A 27,406-nucleotide genomic window follows, 5' to 3' on the forward strand; every position below is an offset into this window, starting at 1 on the left:
TGCCTAGTAGGAGACTCAACACAGAAGGAGGAAGCACCTCAGAGCTGACACTCAGGAGCAGCTGTGCTGGGAGCATTTCTGGAGCCCAAGCTCTTCTCTCAGAGGGAGGACACAGCAGGCAGCAGCCCCCATGGTGCCCCCCTCAGCCCCTTCTCACAGAGGGTCTGTCCCCTGGAAGGGGCTACTGCTAGCAGGTGAGAAGGGACCATTCCTAGGGGAGGGGTATGGGGGAAGAATAGAGACTCACGGGGGTGTCTTGGGGATTACAGAACTGGGGGTGGGGGTCATGCAGAGGTTTCTGCTTATACTAGAGGTGGGTAGAGAGGGGAAAGGAGGACAGCAATATGGGCAGCTCAGAAACAGGGGAACTCTTGGGCCAGCAAAACAGCTCCCTTGAATAATGTGCTGTGTTGTCATACAGCGGACCCCACCTCAAGAAGGAAGCTTCAGTGCTGTGTCCTCTCCCTTCTCTGTAAAAGAGAGGGGTGGGGTGGGGGGGACAGGAATTCTCATGATCTGGAAGAGGTGGGGAATAGGAAAATCTATATTGCTGTGTATTTTCCAAGTAAGTTCTCACTGAGCAGTAATTTTAAAAAAAAAAACCTAATGAAAAAATAATAATTTGCAATATTAGGGCATCACTGCAGAAAAAAATATTATAAACATTGCCTTTACTCATTACTCTCAGAACCTGGCAAATAAACACCATGGTACGGAGGCTCTGGAAAGATTATTCATTCATCCAGAGGTGTTTTCAGCCGGTCCTACTATCGAGGAATAACAAGTTCTGAAACATCGGGGGCTGGGGAGACAGCATAATGGTTATGCAAAAGCTTTTGAAGCCTGAAGCTCTGCGGTCCCAGGTTCAAACCCCAGCCCCATCATAAGCCAGAATGAAGCAATGTTTCTGGTCTCTTTCTCTCTCAGTATCTTTCCCTCTGTATCTACTCTTTCTCATTAAAAATAAACTAAATAAAACTTTTAAAAAAAGAAAAAGAAAGAAAGATCTGGCCCATCACTGAGTTCATGTCCTCTGAGGCAAGACAGACAACCAAGACTCTAGATGTGAGTTCAGATGCTGACAAGTGTCATGAAGGGAAAGGTCCCCCTGTCAAGAAGGTCTTAGATGAAGATGATCAGGAAAGGTTTGGAGAGGAAGCTCGTCTTTCTCTGCCTTTCTATCTAGATCCTTCTATTGAAAATTAAATTCATATAATGCAATTGAACAGGAAAAAAGAAATCAAACTTGACCTCGGGGGCTGGGTGGTAGCACAGCAGGTTAAGCACACATGGTGCAAAAGCACAAAGACCGGCAGAAGGATCCTGGTTTGAGCCCGCGGCTCCCCACCTACGGGGGGGGGGGGGTCATTTCACAGGCAGTGAAGCAGGTCTGCAGGTGTCTTTTTTTATTTTATTTTATTTTTTTTCCTCCTCCAGGGTTATTGCTGGGCTCGGTGCCTGCACCATGAATCCACCGCTCCTGGAGGCCATTTTTTTCCCCCCTTTTTGTTGCCCTTGTTGTAGCTTCGTTGTGTTTATTATTATTGCCCTTGTTGACGCAATTCGTTGTTGGATAGGACAGAGAGAAATGGAGAGAGGAGGGTAAGACAGAGAAGGGGAGAGAAAGATAGACACCTGCAGACCTGCTTCACCGCCTGTGAAGCGACTCCCCTGCAGGTGGGGAGCCGGGGGCTCGAACCGGGATCCTTACACCGGTCCCTGCGCTTTGCGCCACATGCACTTAACCCACTGCGCCACCGCCCGACCCCCAGGTCTGCAGGTGTCTATCTTTCTCTCCCCCTTTCTGTCTTCCCCTCCTTTCTCAATTTCTCTCTGTCCTATCCAGCAACGACAGCAATAACAACAATAATAATATCAACAACAATAAACAACAAGGGCAACAAAAGGGGGAAAAATAGCCTCCAGGAGCACTAAATTCATAGTGTAGGCAATGAGCCCCAGCAATAATCTTGGAAGAAAAAAAATTTTTTTAATTAAAAAAAAAAAACGTACATACATAGAAGTGCCATTGTGAATACCGGGCTCTGTAAATGATCAAAACAGCACACTCACATAGTGATGATTAGAAAAGACTAGTGTAGTTGTAGGAAAACAGACAAGACAATGAAATTCTTGAAAGCTTTGGTTTGGGCAACTAAGTTTGTGAGAATTGATAGGTCCTGAAAGCATTAACTTTAAAGAAATAAATGGCTTCTCGTTACCTCCTCATATAATGTCCTGCTTTCAAGGAAATAGAAAGGAGGAAAGAAAAAGATCTGCTTCTAAGAGGAAGGGAGATTTGGGATATCATTCATTACTCAACTGACTGTCTAGCTCAAAATAATTGCTATTTTTCTGTCACATCTTGGGCAACCTTATCAGACCTGCGACAGCTACCAAGAACACCTGAGTATGAGCAAAAATCTGAAGGCCATGCGGGTATAAACCAGGCAGACACTTAGGGATGAGGATTTGAAACAGAGCAAAAAAAAAAGTCAGAGGTGATAAAGTTACTTTAATAAAAGATTATGTAATGTGATTCCCTGGCAGATCAATAGCCTTCTCAGGGGCCTGGGGCCTAATCTGTCCACCCCAATATGCAGATGTAAATATTGATCAGTTTGTTTCCTTCCCTTCTAGTCTCTCTCATAACCTTCTGGACCCCACCCACGACCACCCAGCTGACAGTGAAGTCAGTGCCGGCCAACAGGACCGCCCCGCTGACTGTGGAGTCAGCGCCGGCCAATGCTGCTGAAGGAGAAGATGTTCTCCTCCTCGTCCACAATCGGCCTGAGAACACTATAGGCTTCAGCTGGTTCAAAGGGGAAAGTGTGGAGTCAGCCCATCAGATTGCAGGATATGAAATAGCCACACAACAAACGACCACTGGGCCTGCACACAGCGGCCGAGAGACACTATACACCAATGGATCCCTGCTGTTCCAGAATGTCAGAAAGAATGACACAGGCTTCTACACGCTACATGTCATTAAGAGTGGTCTTCAAATTGAAACAGTCATTGGGCAATTTCATGTTTTTGGTGAGTGAATCTCTCCAACTTCTGCTGTTGGGGGAAGGGAGTAATTCTCATCAAATATATAAGACTTACTGACACAGAATGGGTTTATTTCCCCCTCTACATCATGGATCATATTCCAGGCTGAGATTGGAGCATTTAATGCTGGACAGACATATTAGAGGAAAACTTCATAAAATTCAAATTCTGTAGATTCAATGCAGAGAGACCACTCAGATGGAGTAACTCAGCAGAGGGAGACAAGTTAGTCTAGTCCCATGAGACTTTTCCCCTGAAAAATGACCTTGAGAAAAACAGTGTGCAAGAGGCTGGCTAGTAGCACACCTGGTTAAATCCACAGGTTGCCATGTGCAAGGTCACGGGTTCAAGTTCCCACTCCTCGCAAGTTGTGAATCAGGTCTACAGGTATTTTTCTCCCTCTGTCAACCTCTTTCTTCTCGGTTTCTCCCTGTCCTATGAGAGAAAGAAAAAAAGAAGGAAAGAAAGGAAGAAAGAGGGGGGAGAGCAGAAGGAAGGGAGGGAGGAAAGAAAGAAAAAAAGAAAGAAAGAAAGAAAGAAAGAAAGAAAGAAAGAAAGAAAGAAAGAAAGAAAGAAAGCCAGCCAGCCAGGGAGCAATGGATTCATTGTGAAGGCACTGAGCCCCAGCAATAACCCTGGTGGCAAAAATTAATTAAATTAATAAAATAATAATAATTAGGGAGTCAGGCTGTAGTACAGCGGGCTAAGCGCAGGTGGTGCAAAGCACAAAGACCGGCATAAGGATCCCGGTTCGAACCCCGGCTCCCCACCTGCAGGGGAGTCGCTTCACAGGCAGTGAAGCAGGTCTGCAGGTGTCTGTCTTTCTCTCCTCCTCTCTGTCTTCCTCTCCCTCTCTCCATTTCTCTCTGTCCTATCCAACAACGACAACAACAATAATAACTACAACAATAATAACTACAACAATAAAACAACAAGGGCAACAAAGGGAAAAAATAAAATAAATATTAAAATAATAATAATTAAAAATAATAATGTGCAGTTAGACAGGACCTGAGGGTTCCCTGGGATCCTCACAGAGAAGCTCAGTCCCTTCTTCATCTCCTATTCTTTTTCTTTTTAATTAATTTATTTTCCCTTTTGTTGCCCTTGTTTTTCATTGTTGTTGTAGTTATTATTGTTGTTGTTGATGATGTCACTGTTGTACAAGGACAGAGAGAAATGTAGAGAAGAGGGGAAGACAGTGTGGGAGAGAAAGATAGACACCTGCAGACCTGCTTCACCGCCTGTGAAGCGACTCCCCTGGAGGTGGAGAACCTGGAGCTCTAACCTGGATCCTCACAACAGTCCTTGCGCTTTGCACCACTTGCACTTAAAAACGCTGTGCTACCGGAACCGGGATCCTCATGCCAGTCCTTGTACTTGGCACCACGTGCGCTTAACCCGTTCATCTCCTATTCTAAAGCACCAGGCCAGTGATCCTGGGGAGCCTGCGTCAGAGGTGGGTTGGGCCTTTTGGGGAGGGCTGATTGGGAGTAAATATTTTTCTATTGTCCAGGTCCTGAGGCTATTGAACTGGTTTCAGCTAGGGATAGCTCAGTTCCTAGAGCTAAGCTTAGAGCAGGGAAAGTCTGCTCCTTCACCTGAAATTCTGTGTGAAGAGAACAGATGGACAGGTGTCCCAGCGCTAAACTGACAGCCCTGGGTGACAGTGAAATTTCCATAGCACAGTCAGGGAAGAAACAGAGGAGAGAAGATGCTACTGAGAGCTCCTCATCCACAAGGGATCAGGCAAGGGAGTGACTCGTATGGAGGCAAATAGTAACAGATGCCATTGCATTGGAGCAATGTCTCTACACAAACTTCTGACCAGATTTAACGCTAACTCATAGACAGTGTGGCAAGTTGAGGTGAACTACCTGATTTTATTTTTTTTTTTATTTCTTTATTGGGGGATTAATGGTTGACAGTCATCAGTAAAATACAATAGTTGGTACATGCGTAACATTTCCACATAACAATATGAACTACCTGATTTTATTAAGGAAAAACTGAGTTACGGGGTGGAGGGGGGCTGGGGGGATTGTAGTCACTGAATCAGAGTCACACAGATTATAACCTAGAATAGAGTCACGTCATAATCACTGAGTCACATCCCCACCCCTGGGATCATTATGTGTATCTGTGACCTTCAAGTCAGCCAGTGATTCAGATTCTTTCTTCTTAAATCTCCCCAGGTCAGAAATTCTTGTCTGGGGAGTTCAAGCAAATGGAGAAGTAATCCATGCTAATTAATTCCCTGCAGCAACACTCACAGCCAGTGTTTGAAATGCCCAAGCCTCCCTCAGGAGAGAATAATGACATGTGCCTTAAACTGGCTTAGAAATAATGTGCGTGTCTCCTGATGTGTTAGTGTCACCCCCGCTGCAGTCAATGGCAAAGTCTTATTTCCACTCTCCACAGTCCACACCTGTAGCCAACATGGGACCCGAATACAGCACAATCTCAATCTGTCTTTGATAAAAGGAAGAATGAAATGGATGATCTAGGATCCTCCAAAGGCCAGAAATGGGATGCAGGCTCCTAGGAGATTCTGGCCACACTGTCCCCTAACTTTCCAGGAACTGGGACACACATGCACCTCTCTTTTCACCTGCCCCTAAAGCACCCTGGAGCCTTGAGTCCTGCTGATTGATGGTAGGGCTGTTCAGTCAAGGAGGGGAGAGTGTTGGGCTGCACTGCTTCTGGACCAGTTGTGGATTAGGGGACTTTGGGGTTGTTGTTGTCAATGGATTATAACACTCATTAGCTCTGATTTTTTAGATGTATCTGTTAAGAAATCCCTAGCAGCGCATACGCCAGGGGAGAATTCCAACTTCTCTTTCTTAACAGATAAATGCCTGCATGTCTCTCTACCATAAACTTCTCTGCTCTCTCTGTTCCTCTAGGGTCTCTCCTCTTCCCCCTCCCCCAATTCCAGCCAGCACTGCCCCTGCTCTGCATAGTTTTCTCCCCTTGAGTCATTCCCAGACCCTCCCCCTGGTGGCTGACTACCTTTTCCACTAACACCGGCTCCAGGTCCTCCCTCCTGGGCAACAGGAAAGGACACAGAGTCAGTGGGAGCAGCAGCCACTTGAAACTCCATCAAGAATGCATTTCCCAGGAGCCAGAAGGGCTTTCCATTGTGATCATACACGGGACTTTTTCCTTCCCTGATATCAACAAGAGGAACAGGGCACAGGACAGAGACATCTGATCCATCCTTAGATCTACACACACTACATGATTCAAGCAGGAAGTGTGAAACACAAGATAGGGCTGCAACCTCCAGTTTTCACAGGTCATTTTACCCTTTTGACTCTTGATTCTCACCCTGGGCCTGGTGTGAAGCTGTTTCCTCCCAATGGGTCTGAGAGCAGGTGGGACTAGGAGACCATGCTCCCACTGATTGGTTTACTTCCAATTTCACATGTACTCAGGGTGTTCTGGGACTCTGAGATCAAGCAGCAGTTGCTCTTTCTTCTGGATACTGCCCAATTTGCATGAATTTGGTCAAAATTTTTTTTGTGTTTCCTGAAGATGAAAGAAGACATGAAAGCATGCTATGTGCCTATGTTGGGTCCCCTCACCACTGTATGACTATGCTTAGGAACCAGTGACAGGAACATCTTCTCTAAATTTACTAACATGACATACAAGTTCTTTTTTTTTTTTCTTTTTGTTTCCAGGGTTATCGCTGGCTTGATGCCTGCACTATGAATCCACTGCTCCTGGTGGCCTTATCCCCCCATTTTTGTTGCCCTTGTTGTTATTGTTATCATTGCTGCCATTGTTGTTGGATAGGACAGAGAGAAATCGAGAAAGATGGGGAAGACAAGAGAGGGAGAAAGACAGACACCTGCAGACCTGCTTCACCACTTGTCAAGTGCCCCCCCACTCCACCCTTGTGGATGGGGAGCTGGGGGCTCGAACCAGTATCCTTACTCCCATCCTTGTGTTTTGTGCCATGTGCGCTTAGCCCACTGCGCTACTGCCCGGCCCCCAACATACAATTTTCACTAGTTTGGAATCACTCTGCCATTTATATAATAGAGACATACTTGTCCTATGACTTAGTCTGTCCTCATAACAAGACTCACAGATTTCCACTTTAGCATTGTTCTTTCACTATATGTGATCCTGATTAGACTGCAGGACTTGGTCTAAGGCTTTAGTATTCTCTAGAAAGCATTTCCTCCCCAAATTGGCTTTAGATCTTTGGGGCATTAATAATGACCTTTATACACTCTTTATACACTTTTGTCTCTATCTCATAAACACCATGTGCAAAAGGTCCTAGAACCCAATTTTTCAGTAAGTCCTGATCTCATTTCTGCATGTCACCAATATATCTACTGTTATAAGGAAAGATGAATGCAACACGGTCTCTAGTCACTTTCAGCAGTAGGAAGAGAGATGGAAAAGATCAAAGAACCTGGTTCTGCTACCAAACCAGTAGCTCCTGTCTATCCCCTCACTCTCTCTAGATCCTTCCTTGGACTCTCTTCCTCCCTTTGTGGGATCACTGTCTCTGTCAGTTCCATAAGCACCTGGTGGAACTGCCCACCTGGTGGGACCACAGCCTGATTGCTGGACTGGCACCTCCCAACCCCCTGATGGTCTCCCAGTACCCTTTCTGTTCAATTGCTTTAGACCCAAATCTGCTTCCTAATCTTCTCCAAGGTTAAGGACTATGGGCTAGAGCATAACCTCTCATCTCTAGGAAACTTTGAGATGTGAGGTCTCAGAAAAAATACATATTAACCCACCAAAGCAGGTCTGTGCATATGGGAAGGACCCACACATACCTCAAAACTAGTCAGGCATCACTGGTCAGTGAAGAACTTGGAGAGGCAACAGGGATTTCTGGAAACCAAAATCATATGCCTTTCAAAAATCAGATCCTGACGCCTTAATTGACACTTCAAAAAGATTGTGGCTTCTCCCAGACATACAGCAGACAATCTTACACTCTCCAAATTTAGTTTGTCATGAATGTGTGTGGGATACAGAGGCCCACCTATGCTTTTAGGGGCTTGAGTTGACTGACAGGTGAAAGAAGCCCATCTTGAAGGAATCAAAGTTACTACACAGAACATGAGCAATGAAGCAGGTCTGCAGATGTCTATCTTTCCCTCCTTCTCCCTATCTGCCTATCCTTTCTCAGTTTCTCTGTCCAATCTAATAAAAATCAGAAGAAGAAAAAGAAGAAGAAGAAGAATAGGAAGAAGAAGAAGAAGAAGAAGAAGAAGAAGAAGAAGAAGAAGAAGAAGAAGAAGAAGAAGAAGAAGAAGAAGAAGAAGAAGAAGAAGAAGGAGCAGGAGAAGGAGAAGGAGAAGAAGGAGAAGAAAAATTAAAGGAAAAAGTGGCTACTGGGACCAGAGGGTTTGTAGTGCTGGCACTGAGCCCCAGTGATAACCCCAGTGGCAATTAAATAAAAAGCACATGTTCTCTCTGTTACCTTCACAGAGGATTTATCTAAAGTCAACTTCACCATCACGAGCAACAACTCCAGCCCAGTGGAACACAGTGACACTGTGGTGTTGACATGTGACTCTAAGATTCAAGACACAACCTACCTGTGGTTCATCAACAATCACAGTCTCCCGGGCAGTGCCAGGCTGGAGCTGTCCAAGGACAACAGGACTCTCACTTTATTCCATGTCACAAGGAATGACACAGGACCCTATGAGTGTGAAGTTCAGAACCTAGTGAGTGCCCACCGCAGTGACCCACTCACCCTGAATGTGCTCTGTGAGTAACTTCTGTCCCTTCTTTTTTTTTTTTATATTTATTTTTTTATTTATTTATTCCCTTTTTGTTGCCCTTGTTGTTTTATTTTTTTTATTTTTTTATTTATTTATTTATTCCCTTTTGTTGCCCTTGTTGTTTTATTGTTGTAGTTATTGTTGTTGTTGTTGTTGGATAGGACAGAGAGAAATGGAGAGAGGAGGGGGAAGACAGAGAGAGGGAAAGAAAGATAGACACCTGCAGACCTGCTTCACCTCCTGTGAAGCGACTCCCCTGCAGGTGGGGAGCCGGGGTTCGAACCGGGATCCTTATGCCGGTCCTTGTGCTTTGCGCCACCTGCGCTTAACCCGCTGCTCTACAGCCCGACTCCCCACTTCTGTCCCTTCTTTTAATTTTTATTTATAAAATGGAACTATTGACAAGACTATAGGGCAGGAGGGGACTTCTGTCCCTTCTTGACCCAGATCGTTCACCCAAATTTATACTGTCAGAGGGCAGGTCACATCTATCCCTTTCAGGTCCAAATAGGTAGAAGTATCTCAGTCAAATCCAGGCAAATTCAACTTGAAGTCAAGACTACATGAGAACAGGCTTCTCCTGTCCTGAGAGACTTGGGGGTCACAGCCTGTGCTAGAGAAGCAGGTCACTGTCTCAGTTGCAAGTTGTAATCCCAGCTACGATGGAATATATATATGGAGAGAGAAGAGAGTAAGAGACACGAGCCAAAAACACTGCTCCAACATCCTAGGAGCTGTTCTGTTTTTGGTATTATCCATGATGTTCCCACAGGGTGCTAGGGATTAAACCCAGAGCTTCATGCCTGGTAAAATGCACACTTTACCCACTATGCTGTCTCCAGGCTCTAGACTTGAGTAATACAGTGAGATCTGGCTAAGCAGGACACAGACCAGCAGCTTCCCTCTGATGACATGTGTGACTTTGTTCTGTTTGCTCCAGATGGCCCAGATGCCCCCACAATTTCCCCCCCAGACTCTTATTACCTTGAAGGGGCAGCGCTCAACCTCTCCTGCCAGGCAGCCTCTAACCCACCTGCACAGTATTTTTGGTTCTTCAATGGGGAGCTCCAGCAATCCACACAGATGTTCTTCATTGCCAGCCTTGCTATGAATAATAGTGGAAACTATACCTGCCTCGCCAACAATTCTGACACTGGTCTCAACAATCACACAGTCAAGACTATCCAAGCCCTTGGTAAGTGGCTCCCTGGACTACCAGCACCAAGATCTGGGGTGGAATCTGAAGATTTTTCAGAATAAAGCCTGACAGAACTTTAATGGTGGGTACAACATGGAACTATACCCTGTAATTTTTTTATCTTACAAGCCACTATTAATTCCAACTACAAATGACTTGGCGGAAAAAAAAGAGAGAGAAAGCCATCATTAAAAAACAACAGAATAGAGCCTGACAGAAATTATTTCCCAGCCTGTGTCCAGAGACACACAAGCAAATCTCAATTTGGTTCCTAACCCTTAACACCGCATCTTGATAGACTCCGTCTTCCCTTGCATAGCTGCAAACTCATGGCCATATGGGTTCAGTCCAGAATATGAGAAGGGTGTTCTCTCATCCTTAGTGGTCCATGAATCTTCAAAGATCTTCAAGGACAGTTGCTTCTTTCTTTCACTAGCTTATCCCTTCTATCATCTTTGTGTTTTTTTTGTTTTTTTTTTTTGCCTCCAGGGTTATCGCTGGGGCTCGGTGCCTATACTACAAATCCACTGCTCCTGGAGGCCATTTTTCCACATTTTATAGCCCTTGTTGTTATTGTTATTGTTACTATTGCTGTTTTGTTGTTGGATAAGACAGAGAGAGACTGAGAGAGGAGGGGAAGATGGGGGGGAAGATAGACACCTGCATACCTGCTTCACTGCTTGTGAAGTAACCCCCCCACAGGGGGAATGCAGGGGGCTCAATCTGGGATTCTTACTCCAGTCCTTGCACCTCTCACCATATGCACTTAACCTGCTGTGCTACCGCCCAGCCCCAATCTCTGTATTTTCTTTCTTAAGATTTATTTATTGGATAGAGACAGCCAGAAATCAAGAGGGAAGGGGGTGACAGAAAGGGAGAGAGACAGAGAGACACCTGCAGCACTGCTTCACCACTTGCGAAGCTTTCCCCCTGCAGGTGGGGACCAGGGGTCGAACCTGGGTCCTTGTGCATTGTAACATGTGCGCTCAACCAGGTGCGCTACCACCTGGCCCCCCTCTTTGTACTTTCTTTTACCAACTCATATGCTACAAGGAATCTATGAGGTTTTGAGCCAAATTCACCTCTTTTTTTTTCCCAAATGGGAGACTGAAACCACTGCCAAGGAAGGGCAAGCAGAAAGAGAGAGAACTCTGCTCTCTGCTGTCCCTGTGACTTGACCATTTACCGACTGGTCTGACATCATCTGTGGTGGGACCAAGGAGCACGGAAAAGGTGCAATGGCAGCCTGTCCTGAATCTGCCTGTTAATCTACCCCAGTCAGATCCAGAGTCCATATCAGGTCAGTCCAAGGGGATAGAAATGCTCAGAGTTTTTCCTACAGGGAGCAGGAAGAGATGGAGCCCCATGGCATATTCCTCTGAGACGCATCCTACAATCACTAGCAGCTGTATAACACGTGTCACACCAGCATATCCGGTATACAAAAAGAATAGTGAAAAAATCAGTAAACTCATCTATGAAACCCCTTCATGAGAGAAAGGAGCAAATATACAACATTTACATAGAAGATAAGAGTAACAGTATTGTGTTAAAACTCTAATCATTCTCTCTAGTATTTCCTTCTCTGTGATATTCCAACCACTTCCCAGGAAATTAGTCCTATCAATTAAGAAATCTTTTATATTGGCATTTTTCTAGGTCCTAAAGTCAGTAAGCTTGGGTAAGCAGTTCTAAAACTCTAATAACTTATTTACCAAAAGGAAAGGCCTTTTCCAGGGCCACGTGGTGGTGCACCCAGTTGAACACATTAATTGCCATGCACAAAGACCACGGTTCAAACCCCTACTCTACACCTGTGGGGAGGAAGCACTTCATGAGTGGTGAAGCAGGTCTGAAGATGTCTATCTTTCTCTTTCCCTCTTCTCTCAAGTTTCCTCTGTCCTATCAAATAAAATAGAAAGAAAACAAAACCGAGAGTGGCAGATTTGCAAAGCCAGTATGGAGCCACAACGATAAATCTGCTTGCAATAACTAGAGTGGAGTTGGGGCAAGGGGAGCCTTTTCCTTCTCTGTAAAATTACCATATTAGACAAGGGTCTGATCTTTATAAAGCTACAGAAATAGCAAGGAATGGGTCACACTAAAGTTAGTGGGAGAAAATTCTCCCCTGGGATTAGACTATGGGACACATGAGTTGAAAAGAGAATTTGGTATTGATACACAAGGTAACCTAAGATCAGAGTAGGAGTTGCAGTCCTTACAGACCATCATCCAGAAAAAGACATTTGTTCCTCTGTGGAGTCAGAGTCAAACTCTGGGTGATTTTAGACTTACTGACAGACTGATGGGCTGAGATCTCTAAGGAAAATGCAGGGCTGCATACCCCCAGCCTACTCTCTAACCTCCTCTGTATCTCCGCAGAGCCAGTGACAAAACCTTCCATCCAAACATACAACATCACAGTCACAGAAAATGACGTTGTGAACCTGACCTGCCTCACTAATGACATTGGAGTCTCCATCCTGTGGTTCTTCAACCAGCTGAGTCTGCCGCTCACAGAGAGGATGAAGCTGTCTCAGGGAAACAGCACCCTCACCATAAAGCCCATCAGGAGAGAAGATACGGGGGATTATCACTGCATGGTCACCAACCCTGTCAGTTTCAACAAAAGTGACACCCTCAAGCTGGTTGTGAAATGTGAGTGACCCCTTGTCCTGTTTTATATCTTCCCAGGGAAGTTACTTTATCAGTGGTATTCAAATGAAGAGAAGTTACAAGGAGTGGAGTATCAGTCAAGAGACCATGGCATTATAGTTAACAGAATGACTTTCAATGACTTTCAGAATGACTTTTTCAGTCTTGGAAGTCAGGAGGTAGTGCAGCAGGTTAAGCGCACATTGTGCAAAGCGCAAGGACCAGCATAAAAATCCGGGTTCAAGGCCCCAGCTCCCCACCTGAAGGGGAGTTGCTTCACAAGCAGTGAAGCAGGTCTGCAGGTGTCTATCTTTCTAGCCCCCTCTGTCTTCCCCCTCCTCTTTCCATTTCTCTCTGTCCTATCCAACGACAACATCAGTAACAACAATAATAACTACAACAATAGGGAGTCGGGTGGTAGTGCAGTGGGTTAAGAACACATGGTGCAAAGGGGAAGGGCCAGTGTAAAGATCCCAGTTCAAGGGAGTCTGGCCCCCAGCTCCTCACCTGCAGGGGAGTCGCTTAACAGACAGAGAAGCAGGCCTGCAGGTGTCTATCTTCTCTCCCCCTCTCTCTCTTCTGCTCCTCTCTCCATTTCTCTCTGTCCTATCTAACAATGACATCAGTAACAACAACAATAATAACTACAACAATAATAAAAAACAAGGGCAACAAAAGGGAAAATAAATATAAATTTTTTTTAAAGAAAGTTAAAAAAGTCACTGTTTTTAAAATGATATATTTATTTACTTTTAATGGGGATATATATATATGAGAGAAAGGAGGAATAAGTGAACCAGAACATTAATTTGGAATATATGATGTTGGGACTTGAACTAGGGACCTCACACATGCAAGTCCATATTCTGCCTGTTGCCAATCTCCCCTTACTGCCTCCCTGTGTTTCTAGGCTGGTGATGGTGATCAGGCTGCATTTTCTGTAGTCAGGATTAGGAAGTATGAGAAAGGCTGATGCTTTTTTTCCCCCTCACCAGAGCACTGCTAAACTCTGCCTTATGGTGGTGGCATGGGGATTGAATCTGGGACCTTGGAGCCTCAGGAATGAGAATCTGTTTGCATAGCCATTATGCGATCTCAGTAGCCCTAAATGCTATTTTTGTATGTTACATTTTCTACCTTTGCATGATTGTATTTTTTTCTGGGTACCATGTTTAACATCTCAGACTTTGCACCTCTCAAGTCTCTCTTGTGGGTTATAATCCAGCTAGGCCACTTTAGGCATTTATCCTAAAAGGACACTCAAACACTAACTTGAAGGGACATATGCACCTTTATGTTCACATTCATAGCTGCATTATTCACAATAGCCAAAGATTGGAAGCAGCCAAAATGCCAATCAACAGATGACTGGCTAAAGTTATGGGATATATATTCCATGGAATACTACTCTGCAATCAAAAAATGATATTGTGTCCTTGGGTACAAATTGGATGGAACTGGAGGTGATTATGCTTGGCAAAATAAGTAAAGAAATGAAAGACAACTGCCAACTGGTTCCACTCATATGTGGAATCTAGAGCTCTGATACATATGAATTTGAAAAAAACAGAAGTAAGAAAACTGTTTCTAAGACTTGTAAGAATTATGGTGATTATCTTTGGCAGATGCGAGTGGGGGGATATTGAATTTTGGTGGTGGGTGAGGTGTGGAACTTTATACTATAATCTTACAGTCATGTAACCTGTAGCCTACTAATCACAAATAAAAAAAATGAGAGAAATAAAAGAATAGACAAAAAGAAAAACAGCAGAGAAAATCAGTAAAACCCTCTTCAAAAGCAAACTAATAAAACTGACAAAGCTATAAGCAGATTAAGGAAAATAGAAGATTAAATTACTGAACTCAGAAATGACTCTGGAGAAATTACTATCATTTCTATAGAAATAATTAGAATTATATAATGGGTAATTTATGCCAATGAATTCTATAATCCACACGAGAAAAAGAAATTTCTAAAAACAAAACCTGTGAAGATGGAATCATGAAGAAATAAAAATATGAATGGACTTTTAACTAATAAGGAAATTCAGGCAAAAGCTTTTAGAAAAAATTCAAATCCTTTCATAATAAATACACTCAGGTTATGAATAGAGGGAAACTACCTCAAATATAACAAAGGCCATATATAGAAATCCATAGGGTGAGCAGTGGTAGGGACAGCACCACTCTCCGAAGGGAGCCTGGTTCATCCTACTCTCAACTCAAGGAAGACTGGTCCTTAAGTGACTGCAGCCTAGAGTGCTCCCAGTTGTGACGATGGACTGTGAGCTCAGACTGACAGGGACTCAAGAGGCTGTACAGGCTTCAGTATTAAATATGAATAGATATGGGCACAGGGTAGATTTTTGTGCTAAACAGTTAATTGCATTTTATATTTATTTATTTATTTACTTACTTATTTGACAGGGACTCAGAGGCTGTACAGGATTCAGTATTAAATATGAATAGATATGGGCCCAGGGTAGATTGTTGTGCTAAACAATTAATTGCATTTTATATTTATTTATTTATTTGCCTCCAGGGTTATTGCTGGGGCTCAGTGCCTGCACTAGGAATTCACTGCTCCTGGAGGCCATTTTTCCCAATTTGTTGCCCATGTTGTTGTTGTTATTATTATTGTTGTCATTGCTGTTGTTGTTGCTGGATAGGACACAGGGGGAAGACAGAGAGGGGGAGAGAAAGACAGACACCAGCAGACCTGCTTCACCACTTGTGAAGGGACCCCCCCCCCGCAGGTGGGGAGCCGAGGGCTTGAACTGGGATCCTACACCGGTCCTTGAGTTTCGAGCCAGGTGTGCTTAACCCACTGCGCTACTACCCGACTCCCAGTTAATTGCATTTTTATATATTTTTCAAGTTTGCAAGTAACTCTCTGCCCTAACCTTATTTGCTAGTCTGAGAGAGATGAGGGAAAAAGGAAAGACACTTGGGTGTAGTAATAGGTGAACTAGAAAGGAAGTGAAGGTAGGATTGTTGTAAAAAAATGGGGGAATAATACACACACACACACACACACACACACACACATATAGATATAGATATATAAATATAGATAGATAGTTATAGAATCAGCCCATATCGGGAGCCTGGTGTTGGCTTAAGCCCAGGTGGTGGAAAGAGCACGAACAGGCATCAGGATCCCGGTTCGAGCTCCCGGATCCCCACCTGCAGGGTGGTTGCTTCACAGGCGGTGAAACAGGTCAGCAGGTGCCTTTCTCTCCCCCTCTCTGTCTTCCCCTCCTCTCTCCATTTCTCTCTGTCCTATCCAACAATGACAGCAATAACAACAACGACGACAATAAACAACAAGGGCAACAAAAAGGGAAAGAAAAAAATTATATATATAAAAAAAAAAAAAACCTAAAAAAAAAAAAGAATCAGCCCATATCCATGACCTTGGGAGAAAAGAACTACTGCAGTTTCCAATGTGGGTGGGCGGGGATAGGACACAGAGCTCTGGTGGTGAGAACTGCATGGAATTATCCCACTATTATCTTACAATTTTGTAGACCAATATTAAATCACTAGTAAAAAAAAGTTCATAGCTAACAATCATGATACTCAATGACAAAGGTTTTTTTTTCCTCTATGCTAAGGAACAAGACAAAAATACCAGTTTGTCACTTTAATTCCAATAGTATTGACAGCCCTAGTCAGAACTAGTAGGTAAGAAAAAGAAATGAGGGAGTCGGGCTGTAGCTCCGGTTAGGCGCACATGGTGTGAAGCCCAAGGATCCTGGTTAGAACTGCCCGCCCCCCTCCCCCCTCCCCCCTTCCCCTCCAGGGGGGGTCACTTCACAGGTGAAGCAGGTCTGCAGGTGTCTATCTTTCTCTCCCCCTCTCTGTCTTCCCTTCTTCTCTCCATATCTCTCTGTCCTATCTAACAACAATGACATCAATAACAACAACAATAATAACCACAACAACTATTACAAAACAAGGGCAATAAATAGCCTCCAGGAGCAGTGGATTTGTGGTGCAGGCAATAACCCTGGAGGCGAAAGAAAGAAAGAAAGAAAGAAAGAAAGAAAGAAAGAAAGAAAGAAAGAAAGAAAGAAAAGAAAAGAAAAAGAAGTGAGACATCTAAATTACAAGAAAGAAAGAAAACAATCTTTGTTCATGGATGGTATGAACTTATATGTAGGAAACACTAACTGTTAGAATTGATAAACATTCAATAAAATGGTCTGATACTAAAACAATACACAACCCCTACCCACCTACTACTTCCTTTTTAGTCATCTTTGAGGATTCACAACTGTAGGCTAAGTTTTTTTCAGATAGATATAGAGAGACAAGAGGCTGACAGAGAGAAAGATAATACTGAAGTTTCCTTCAATGCAGTAGGGGTCAGTCTCGAACCTGGGTCACTCATGTGGCAAGGCAGCTCACAACCCAAGTAAGCAATAATGCAGGCCCAATGACTGTATAAACAATATGAAAAGAGAATTTTTAAAAATTCAGTTTACAATGGCAGCAAAAAGAATAAAATACTTAGGAATTAATCAAGGAGATAAAAAACAAGGAGAGTGGAAAACTTCAGGATATTGCAAAGAAATCAGAACTATAAAAAATGGAAAGACATTTCATGTTTACGTTTGAGAGACTTAATACTGTTAAGATAAATAAATGGAAAGACATTTCATGTTTACGATGAAAGACTTAATACTGTTTAAGATGATGATAACATCCAGAGTGATCTGCAGTTTCAGCGTGAACCCTATCAAAGTCCTGTGAATTTTTTATAAGTAGAAAAACTCATCCGAATTTCAACGAACTGCAGATATCCAAAACAGTCTTGTAAAAGAAGAACATATTGTAGGACTCCCACTGATCTCAAAATTTACTATAGAACTAAAATAATCAAAACAACAGGGGAGTGTGTGGGGAGACAGCTCGACATTAGAGCACAGGATTTGGATGTCTGAGACTCCAGACACCCCAGATTCAGTTACCAGCACTACCATGTGCCAGAGGTGAGCAGTGCTTTGATCTCTTTCTTCCTCTTTCTCTGACAGACATAAATAATTAAAAACAAAAGGAGACAGTGTAGCACAGCATACAGGCAGGCACTGGAGGATTGTACACTAGAATATAGTATGCCCAGAAAAAAATACTTTTTTTTTCCCTTTCAACAAATAGATTTGGAAAAACTGATCATCCTTACAAAAGAATGAAGTTGATACCTTTTCTGAACCTATATATCTGTATGTATAAAAATTAACTCAAAAGAAATTGAATACCCAAATGTAGGAACTAAAATAATATGTTTAGTAGAAAAAATGTTAGAATTGATAAACCCTTAAAGTGTAAGGGCTTTTGATGTGGCAGTGCTATATATATATATATATATATATGATGCTAGAAGCACAGGCAAGAAAGGAAAAAATAGATAAATTGGACTTCTTCAAAATCAAAATTTTTGTGCACCACAGAACACTATTAACAAAGTGGAAGGGCAACCCACAGCTATAAGAAAATTTTTCAAATCGTGTATCTGATAAGGGATTAACACTCATAAACAGAAAGGCTTATAACACAATTAAAAAAAAACCCCAGTTTTAAAAAATGGACATAGAACTCAAATAGACATTTCTCAAAATATTTACAGATGGTCAGTGGATAGGACTACCGTCCCAGAAGTACCTGAGTGGAGGAGTTGCCGCCACACTTCCTGTGAGGGAGGGGGGGCACGAGGGAGGCTCTTGGTTCTTTGTGCAGAGATAACGGTAACTAGTGATCCATACTACGCCACAGTGACTCTGGAGCAGATTAAGTACACACCCTGTTCTGATACAGATGTTCCTACAGCTCTAATAAAAGAGAGGCATTGGATTCTCAATGATTCGAGCAAAAATTCTGCTTGAGGAATTGGAAGGTGGTAGAGGTTACAGGGACAAGGAAATTAGGTCACCTTGTCACCTAACGTTCTCCCACTCCTCCATATATCACTTTGCATTCCTAATTTTATCCTGTGACTGCTTGCTTAGTTTAGACTATGATTTCCTCTTCTAGAAACAGTTGACAGAGAAGGGCGACTATTTTCTTTAAATCTCAGACTTGTTAAAATTAATTATGCCTTGTAATGCAGTTAATCATCTGTACTGGCATTCCATCCAGTCAGCTGGTATTTTCTCAATCTTTGCATCTAGTTATTTGTTATAAAAGGAAAATAGGGTTTTTGCTGTATGAATACTATTGCTCTTATAAAAATCAACCCTGTCAACTTATTTTAAACTTTTTATTGGTGGTAACAGTGAACTTTGTACATAATGGTTTCTTTTTTTAATACTTTACTGATTTTAGTTTTTTAATTAGAGAGTTGGGTGAGGGATGGCAGGCCAGAGCACCTTTCAACTGTGGCTGATGGTGCTGCTATGGTTGCTGTTGGGACCTCTGAGCCTAGGGCATGAGAGTCTTTTGCATAACCACTAGTAACTCCTCAGCATCCCCTCCCCCCTTTCTTTGTCTTTTTCTTTTGATAAGAGACAGAGGTGGAGAGAGTGAATGAAAGAGATCACAGCACCAAAGCTTCCTTTAGTGTCATAGAGCTTTGGTCTCACATAACAAAGCAGCGCACTAGCCAGTTGAGCTATTTCACCACCCCGTAATGATTTTTTTTTTTTAAAGAGTGACTGCATTAGGGAGTCCGGCGGTCTTGCAGTGGGTTAAGCGCACGTGGCACAAAGCAAAAGGACCGGTGTAAGGATCCTGGTTCAATCCCTGAGCTCCCCACCTGCAGGGGAGTCGCTTCACAGGCGGTGAAGCAGGTCTGCAGGTCTCTTATCTTTCTCTCCCCCTCTCTGTCTTCCCCTCCTCTCTCCATTTCTCTCTTTCCTATCCAACAACAACATCAATAATGACAACAATAATAACTACAGCAATAAAAAAACAACAAGGGGGGAGTCAGTCAGTAGCGCAGCAGGTTAAGTGCACATGGTGCGAAGCACAAGGACCAGCGTAAGGATCCCAGTTGGAACTCTGGTTCCCCACCTGTAGGGGAGTTGCCTCACAGGTGGTGAAGCAGGTCTTCAGGTGTCTTTCTCTCCTCCTCCCTGTCTTCCCCTCCTCTCTCCATTTCTCTGTCCTATCCAACAATGACAATAATAACAACAACAATAAAACAACAGGGGCAACAAAAGGGAATAAATAAATATTTAAAAAAATTGTCAATCCATAGACAGACAGTGGACTAGTGATTATTAGGAGTTGAGGTGAGGACTGGAGACTTCCTATTAAATGAGTACAGAGTTTTCGTATGGTAAGATGAAGTAGTTCTAGTGTTAGGTTAGCAAATCTATGGAAGCACCAAGAGAGTGGGATGATGTAAGAAACAAAGAGCCTTTGTTAAAACAAGCTTAAGCCTGGGCTACATGCACTAAATGGGTGATAGTAGTGATTGTACATATGATGGATAGATTTACCACTCCTGAACTGTATACATAACAATGTTTATTTAAGTGGTATGTAACTTAGAGGAAATGATCTTGTACAAGACCTCACAGCCTCAGATAAGAAATGAAGTAGACAGTGACAACAACAATAATAACTACAACAATAAAAAAAAAAAGCAAGGGCAACAAAAGGGAAAATAAATAAATATATAAAAAAATAAAATAAAGGGGTTGGGCGGTAGCACAGGGGATTAAGCACACATGGCACAAAGCACAAGGACCAGTAAGGATCCTGCGGTTCGAGCCCCCGGCTCCCCACCTGCAGGGGAGTCGCTTCACAGGTGGTGAAGCAGGTCTGCAGGTGTCTGTCTTTCTCTCCCCTCTTTGTCTTCCCCTCCTCTCTCCATTTCTCTCTGTCCTAACCAACAACAGCAGCAATGATGACAATAATAATAACAAGAAGGGTAACAACAAAACAAAAATAACCTCCAGGAGCAGTGGATTCATAGTGTAGGCACTGAGCCCCAGCAATAAACCAAACAAACAAAAGAAATGAAGTAGAACAGGGGCCAGGTGGTGGCGCACCTGATTGAGTGCACATGTCACAGTACTCAAGGACCCAGGTTTGAGCCCCTGGTCCCCACCTTCAGGGGGCTAGCTTTGCAAGTGGTGAAGACAGAAAGAGAGAGAGAGAGAAAGACAGACACCTGCAGACCTGCTTCACCGCCTGTGAAGCGACTCCCCTGCAGGTGGGGAGCTGGGGCTTGAACCGGGATCCGTACAGCTGTCCTTGCGCTTCGTACCACGTGCACTTAACCCACAGGGCTACCACCGACTCCCAGTGAGAGGCATTTTAACTTTACCAAATTCGTTCCACAAAAAAAAAAAAAAAAAAAAAAAAGTTCCTTCGTGGAACAAGTAAAGATGTCACATTGAGACTTGTTCCCCAGTACCCCCTACTATAAAATAATGCCACCTTCATTCATTCTCCCCTTTTCTTTCCCTGATAGATAATCCTGAGTTACATTCTGGCCTCTCAGCTGGAGCTATTGCTGGCATCGTGATTGGAGTCCTGGCTGGAGTGGCTCTGATCGCAGCCCTGGTGTACTTTCTGTATCTCAGAAAGACTGGAGGGTATGATGACCTTTCCTCTTGATGCATTTCCTCAAAGCTAACAGTCATGCTTGGGTGAAGGAAAGAGATGTCCCTGCTATCTCTGGTTCTGGGTCTATTCTTCCTACTTGCAAACCTTCTGTTTCTCAGCACTATTCCTTGTGATATCTTCTTCCCATTCCCCACTGCCTCTTGGATATGGTTATTCCCACCTCCATTTGGTTTAGAGGGGAAAGATCAGAATCATGTTCCTCTGTCCCCCAGTCTGAGAAGCCTAAATTCATGAGGAAACAAATAAGAGTATGAAATGAGGAGCGAGAGAAAAATCCATTGTGTGTTGTCAATCATAGTAGCTGGCCAGAAGGAGTGACAGGACAGATAGATAACCTAAGGGAAAAAAAAAACAGGAAAAAAAATCTTGGGCATAAACAAAGTGGGGTCTGGAGGGAGGATAGCATCTACCTACAGAATGGGGACAGTCTGAAGTGCAGCATTGTCAGAGCAGCTGACAAAGAATGGACTTGATGTGAACAGTCAGCAGTCAAGGAGTGAACAGTGAAGGAAGAGGAGGTCGTGATAGGAAAAGTAAGGCCAACCATGGTGTAAATGAACACTGAGGATCCCCAAGAAATTATCTACTGAGTGTTCAATCAAGGAGCAAAGATGCTATGCTTGGGAACAGCAATCACAGTGTCTGATATTTATTTAGGGCAAGCGACCATCACCAACTCTCAGAACAAAAACCCTCAGCCTCCAACAACAGTAAGTAAAACCATTCACCCCGTGAGAGCTGGTGTGTTTCACCGATGCCCTCCCTTAGCAGGGAATCCTGGATTCTCAAACCTCTCCCTGCCTTTGAATTTTTAGAGAGATACCTAAAATATTTCCCTGAATTGTAACTCCAAGAGAGACACTTACTCATTCAGCACAGATCAGGCCAACCTAAAATATTTAGACATATTTCGAAGAATCACTTCCTCATTCTTACTCCTCCCTCCTGCCTCTATTGTGGACATGGGCATTTTCCTTTGGTGAGACCCTCCCAGTCCTGTGGTGCTTTGTTCTAAGTGCCCCTTCTTGCCACTGGAGTCTGCTGCTGAGAAACTCAACTGGGCAAAAATCAAAGCCTTGGAACTGGGATAAATCCAAAGGAAACTGAGGCCTCCTCTGGTGCTTTGCCTTCCTTGGTTCTAACATCCTGGGGCCAAATTCCTCAAGTGATCATGGGCCACCTCCCACCACTCCCTCCCACCATCTGCCCCCTCCTTCAGCTAGAAATCCCATCTAGGGACACATTGCTCTAAGGCATCAATCAGTTGTGCATTTTTATGAAGTGGTAATTCTTCTTTTGCTCCCCAAGGTCAGGACCACTCTGACAACCCACCAAACAAGGTAAGTGTAATCAGTTTCTGTGACTCTTTTCTTTTTTTTTCCTTGTTTATTTATTTATTTATTTATTCCCTTCTGTTGCTCTTCTTGTTGTTGTTATTGATGTTGTCGTTGGATAGGACAGAGAAATGGAGAGAGGAGCGGAAGACAGAGAGGGGAAGAGAAAGATAGACACCTGCAGACCTGCTTCACCGCCTATGAAGTGACTACCCTACAGGTGGGGAGCTGGGGGCTCGAACTGGGATCCTTACGCCGCCGGTCCTTGCGCTTTGCACCACCTGCGTTTAACCCGCTGCGCTACCGCCCAACTCTTGACTCTTTTTCTTATGAGAATGCTTCTGTAAAGAATGAATTATTCTGGGAGTCGGGCAGTAGCACAGTGGGTTAGGTGCATGTGGCGCAAAGCACAAGAACCAGCACAAGGATCCTCCTCTCTCCTCTGTCTTCTCCTCCTCTCTCCATTTCTCTCTGTCCTATCTAACAACAATGACATCAACAACAACAATAATTACAAAAACAATTAAAAAACAAGGGCAACAAAAGGGAAAATAAATATTTTTTTTTAATTTTGAAAAGAATGAATTATTCAGCACACACAAATGTGAGATCAAATATGGGTCAAAGTTCTTCATTACAAAAACAAAGATGCATTGATTAATTACTCTCGTGAGTCTATCTCAGAGCTAGAATGTGGACTTTGAAATGATCGAACTCCTAAATTTAAATCCTGATGTGGCTTAGTAGTTCTGTGATGTTGCACAAATAGCTTAGTCTCTCTCTCTCTCTCTCTCTCTTTCCATTTTGTTGCCATTGTTCTTATTGTTGTTGTTGGACAAGACAGAGAGAAATTGAGAGGGGGGAAGAGAAAGACAGACACCTGCAGACCTGCTTCAATGCTTGTGAAGCAACCCCACTGCAGGTGGGGAGTTGGGGGCTCAAACTGGGATCCTTGAGGCAGTCCTTGCGCTTTGAGCCATGTGCGCTTAACCCACTGCATTACCTCCCGCCCCCCCCCCATAGCTTAGCCTCTTAAATTTCAGCTTTACTCCCTAAGAAGTGGGCCTGCTGCCTACTTGAAAGCGAAGCTGAAGAAATCAAATGAGATAACAAATGAAAAGCACCCAGCACAGAAAGGCACGAGATCATTCTCCTTCCTCTAAATTCAATCTAATTTTCCTCTTACTGACAAAAGGCAATTGGGGTCTGGGGTCCTAATGCCTTTAAAATCACAGAATCATAAAAAGTTTACAGTATTTTCATCGACTTCACCTTTCAATAGAGTAGTCTGACAATATACAGTAAAGGACAAGCATAGTATGTGTTCTGTGTGTCTGGTTTCTTTTTCTTTTTCTCTTTTTCTGGTTTCTTTTTTTTCTTTTCTATATTACAGAATTATGTTGACAGGGGTTTAATTCACACCATTCCCACCTCCAGAGTTCTGAATCTTCACTCTCCCCACTGCAATCCACCACAGTTCCCCTGAAGTTTTAGACATGGGCTGACCATCTTCTCTACAACTTTCTGTCCACATGTATACCCTTCTTTTCCTGATTCAACCCTCTCTTTCCCTCTAAGCCACTCATGACATCATAACTACCTTCATATGTCCCTCTCTTTTTCCTTCTCTCTGTGGGTGCTGATGGAGCTGGAGTGCAGAGCCCCCTTGTCTTCATCCTATCACTTCTCCCCCGCTGGGAGTATGGATCAAGGTTGTTTATGGGGAACAGAAGGAAGGAGTTCTGGCTTCTGTAGCTGCTTCTCCGCTAAGCATGGGCGTTGACATGTCGATCCATACCCCCAGCCTGTTTCTGTCTTTCCCTAGTGGACCAGAGCTCTGGAGATGTGAGGGTCCAGGTGTGTCTGGTTTCTTTCATTCAAAATGGCTTTGTGAGATTCATACATATTGTTGTATGAATGATACTTTAGTCATTCTTTTTTTTTTCCCCCTTTTTGTGCCCTAGTTGTTGCAGCCTCATTGCGGTTATTATTGCCATTGTTGACGTTGCTTTGTTGTTGGATAGGACAGAGAGAAATGGAGAGAGGAGGGGAAGACAGAGAGAGAGGGGAGAGAAAGATAGACACCTGCAGACCTGCTTCACCGCCCGTGAAGCGACTCCCCTGCAGGTGGGGAGCCGGGGGCTTGAACCGGGATCCTTACGCCGGTCCCTGCGCTTTGCGCCACGTGCGCTTAACCCACTGCGCCACCGCCCGACTCCCACTTTAGTCATTCTTATGGCTGCATCATTGTATTCCATTGTAAAAATACCATAGTATTTCTCTTCTAATAGTGGATGACTCAACAGGATGTGACAAGCAGTGATAATTTTCAACTAGTGATAGTAATGTGATGCTGGACCTACTAGACCAGATGAAGATCTGGTCTGGACTCTGATGTAACTGGCCTCTGCTCTTGCCCTTCAGAGTGATGAAGTTACATATTCTATCCTGAACTTCAATGGCCTGGAAGCAAAGAAACCAACTTCACCTCCTCCATTCCCCATATCCACAGAAGCAGTTTATTCAGAAGTGAAAAAAAAGTAATGCAACCTGTCCAGGCTTTTCATCCCCTTCATTAGGAGATTCCATTCCCCCCAGGGAAAAAAGGAGGAAAAGTCTCCCACCATCTCACCCCAGCAACAGCCACTCCCCACTGCTGCACCTTCTGACTGCCTGGTCATGGCCCTGCCCTTCAGTGTCAACAGAGGAAAAAGCGCATCCTGGACTCTGCAGGAAACCCAGTCACCCTTGTCATTGAGCTTTAACAAAGCCAACTTTGGGAGGGAGTTTTCTGAAGCTCCTGTTTCTTACACAATGCTGACCTAGACTGGTTTTAAAGTTACCTTATCAGACAGAGGTCGACATGAGTTTGCCATGACCTTATCCACTGAAAAGCTGAGAAGAATGAGGAAAAGACACACTTATCCCGAGGCCAGATGGTGATGCAACTAGATAAGTGCCTGTATTACCAGAATCAGGACCCAGGTTCAAGCCCCTGGTCCCCACCTGCAGGGGGAAAGCTTCACAGGCAGTGAAGTTGTGCTGCAGGTGTTTCTCTGTCTCCCTCTTGAATTCTCTTTGTTCTATCAAATATTAAAGTTAAAAAGAAAGAAAACCTTATCCCATCTCTCCAAAGTCCCATATGAGACTTTCTCATGAGACACAGGAAAGCAAATCATTAGCCAGAACTAAACTGGAAAATATCCTACTGTCAGGGATGTCTGCCTACCTGTAGGATCACAGCCTAAGGCACTTTGCTGTTTATCTAGAATGTCACTTAAGACCTTTGGCAGTCCTGTTTTTAGACAACTAACTAAATGCAACTAGGGAAACTACTGGCCAAGGACACAGGCGATTTATACTAGACAAGTAACTCGATGGGCTTTACTCGGAGAAATGCCAACAGAATGAGGACTAATGCTTCAGGGGGCAGTCAGCTCTTAATAGAGGAAATTAGTGACATTTGGGAAAGGGATTTAAGAGCTAGACTTCAGAAATAATTTAAGTGACTGTTAAGGAGAACATATTTGGGGGTGTTTCTCTGAGACAGTCTGCCATTTTAACTGTTGTAACTGCTTATTTATGTGAAAAGGGTTGTTTCTATTTAGTTTAGCTGTGTAAGTCAATCGAAAGAGCTGAAGTGAAAGAAGTCGCCAAACCCAGCCAGGTTCCCTGGGCCAGTAGGTCCTTCAAGATTTTTTTAGTTGGGAGCTCCACATAGAAAATGGGAAACAGACGCCTGTGACAACAGTCTGCTAAATTAATATTTCCTTAATAAAGTGGGGGAGGAAGGAAGGAAGGAAGGAAAGAAGGGAGTGGGGGGGGAAAGGAGGGAGAGGATGGAAAGGAAAAGGCCAGTGAGATATCATAGAAGTAGCATACAGAACTTGCCTTTGAGGGATCCAGGTTTGACCCTGGGCACCACCAATAGCCAAAGCTGCATGGCGCTCTCTTTAAAATGAAGCACTTTCCTCATTCACGGCTAGAAGTGGCTCCAACTTATTTTCTAGTGGTTTACAGTAGTCTTTGACATATAGGCACAACCTCTCATCTCACCTTGATAGGTATATAGGAGACACTATGTCCCTCAACCTTGGGCCCTCTTCCCATCATATACCAGGATCCCACTATCCCTTCATCCTATCCCTTTCCTCCTTTCCCAGAGTCCTTTGCACAACAACAGGTGAATTGCTTAAAAAAAAAAAAGGTCATAGTACACATACACAATTGAATACTATGCAGCCATTAAAAATGTTCATCTCCTTTGCAATATCTTGGTCTGAACTTAAAGGCATCATGCTAAGTGAAGATGATAGAAAGACCAATAATGAATGACCTCACACATAGGTGGAACTCAAGAAAAAAAGAACAGTAAGGGAAAACATATGATGAAATGTTGGACTGGGTATGTTGTATTACACTAAATCAACCACATTTTTATCCCAGTTGCCTGGTTGTACATATTCTTTTTTTAACATATATATGTGTGTGTATATATATGTATATGCATATATGTGTACATATGTATATATATGTACATATATACACATGTATATATATGTATATATACACATATGTGTGTATACATATATTTTTTTATTTTTTTACACCAGAGCATTGCTCAGCTCAGGCTTATGGTGGTTTTGGGAACTGAACTTGGGACTTTGAAGCCTCAGGTGTAAGAGTCTCTTTGCATAACCATTATGCTATTTTCCCCAACCCATGTTCTACCCATCTATCCACTCATTTCCTCAAAAAAAAAAAAAAATCCTTCTATTTCTCCATACCTTGACTTCTGTTGGCATGTGTTTGGTTCTTAA

The 27,406-nt window shown here is 43.4% G+C and overlaps 2 protein-coding genes across 13 annotated transcripts in view; one reads left to right on the plus strand and one right to left on the minus strand.

Annotated features, from left to right (window-relative positions):
• On the plus strand, window positions 1-25,706 carry CEACAM1 (CEA cell adhesion molecule 1). 12 transcript variants are annotated; one of them, XM_060186014.1, is made up of 10 exons: window positions 1-194; window positions 2,641-3,039; window positions 8,521-8,805; window positions 9,760-10,014; window positions 12,400-12,675; window positions 21,098-21,221; window positions 21,910-21,962; window positions 22,561-22,592; window positions 22,709-22,806; window positions 25,011-25,147. In XM_060186014.1, the coding sequence occupies exons 1-9, from the start codon at window positions 131-133 to the stop codon at window positions 22,793-22,795; spliced, it is 1,575 nt and encodes a 524-aa protein (XP_060041997.1). In that variant the 5' UTR covers window positions 1-130; the 3' UTR covers window positions 22,796-22,806; window positions 25,011-25,147. The 12 variants fall into 12 exon arrangements, with proteins under 12 accessions (XP_060041997.1, XP_060041998.1, XP_060042000.1 ...); XM_060186015.1 differs by lacking the exon at window positions 25,011-25,147 and adding an exon at window positions 23,630-23,707; XM_060186017.1 differs by lacking the exon at window positions 25,011-25,147 and adding an exon at window positions 23,610-23,628.
• The window catches only part of LOC103122355 (CD177 antigen), a 167,288-nt gene that overhangs the window by 39,117 nt on the left and 100,765 nt on the right, over window positions 1-27,406 (minus strand). The window lies entirely within an intron of this gene.

This window comes from Erinaceus europaeus, chromosome 2 (genome assembly GCF_950295315.1).
Source record: "Erinaceus europaeus chromosome 2, mEriEur2.1, whole genome shotgun sequence".
NCBI lineage: Eukaryota > Metazoa > Chordata > Mammalia > Eulipotyphla > Erinaceidae > Erinaceus > Erinaceus europaeus.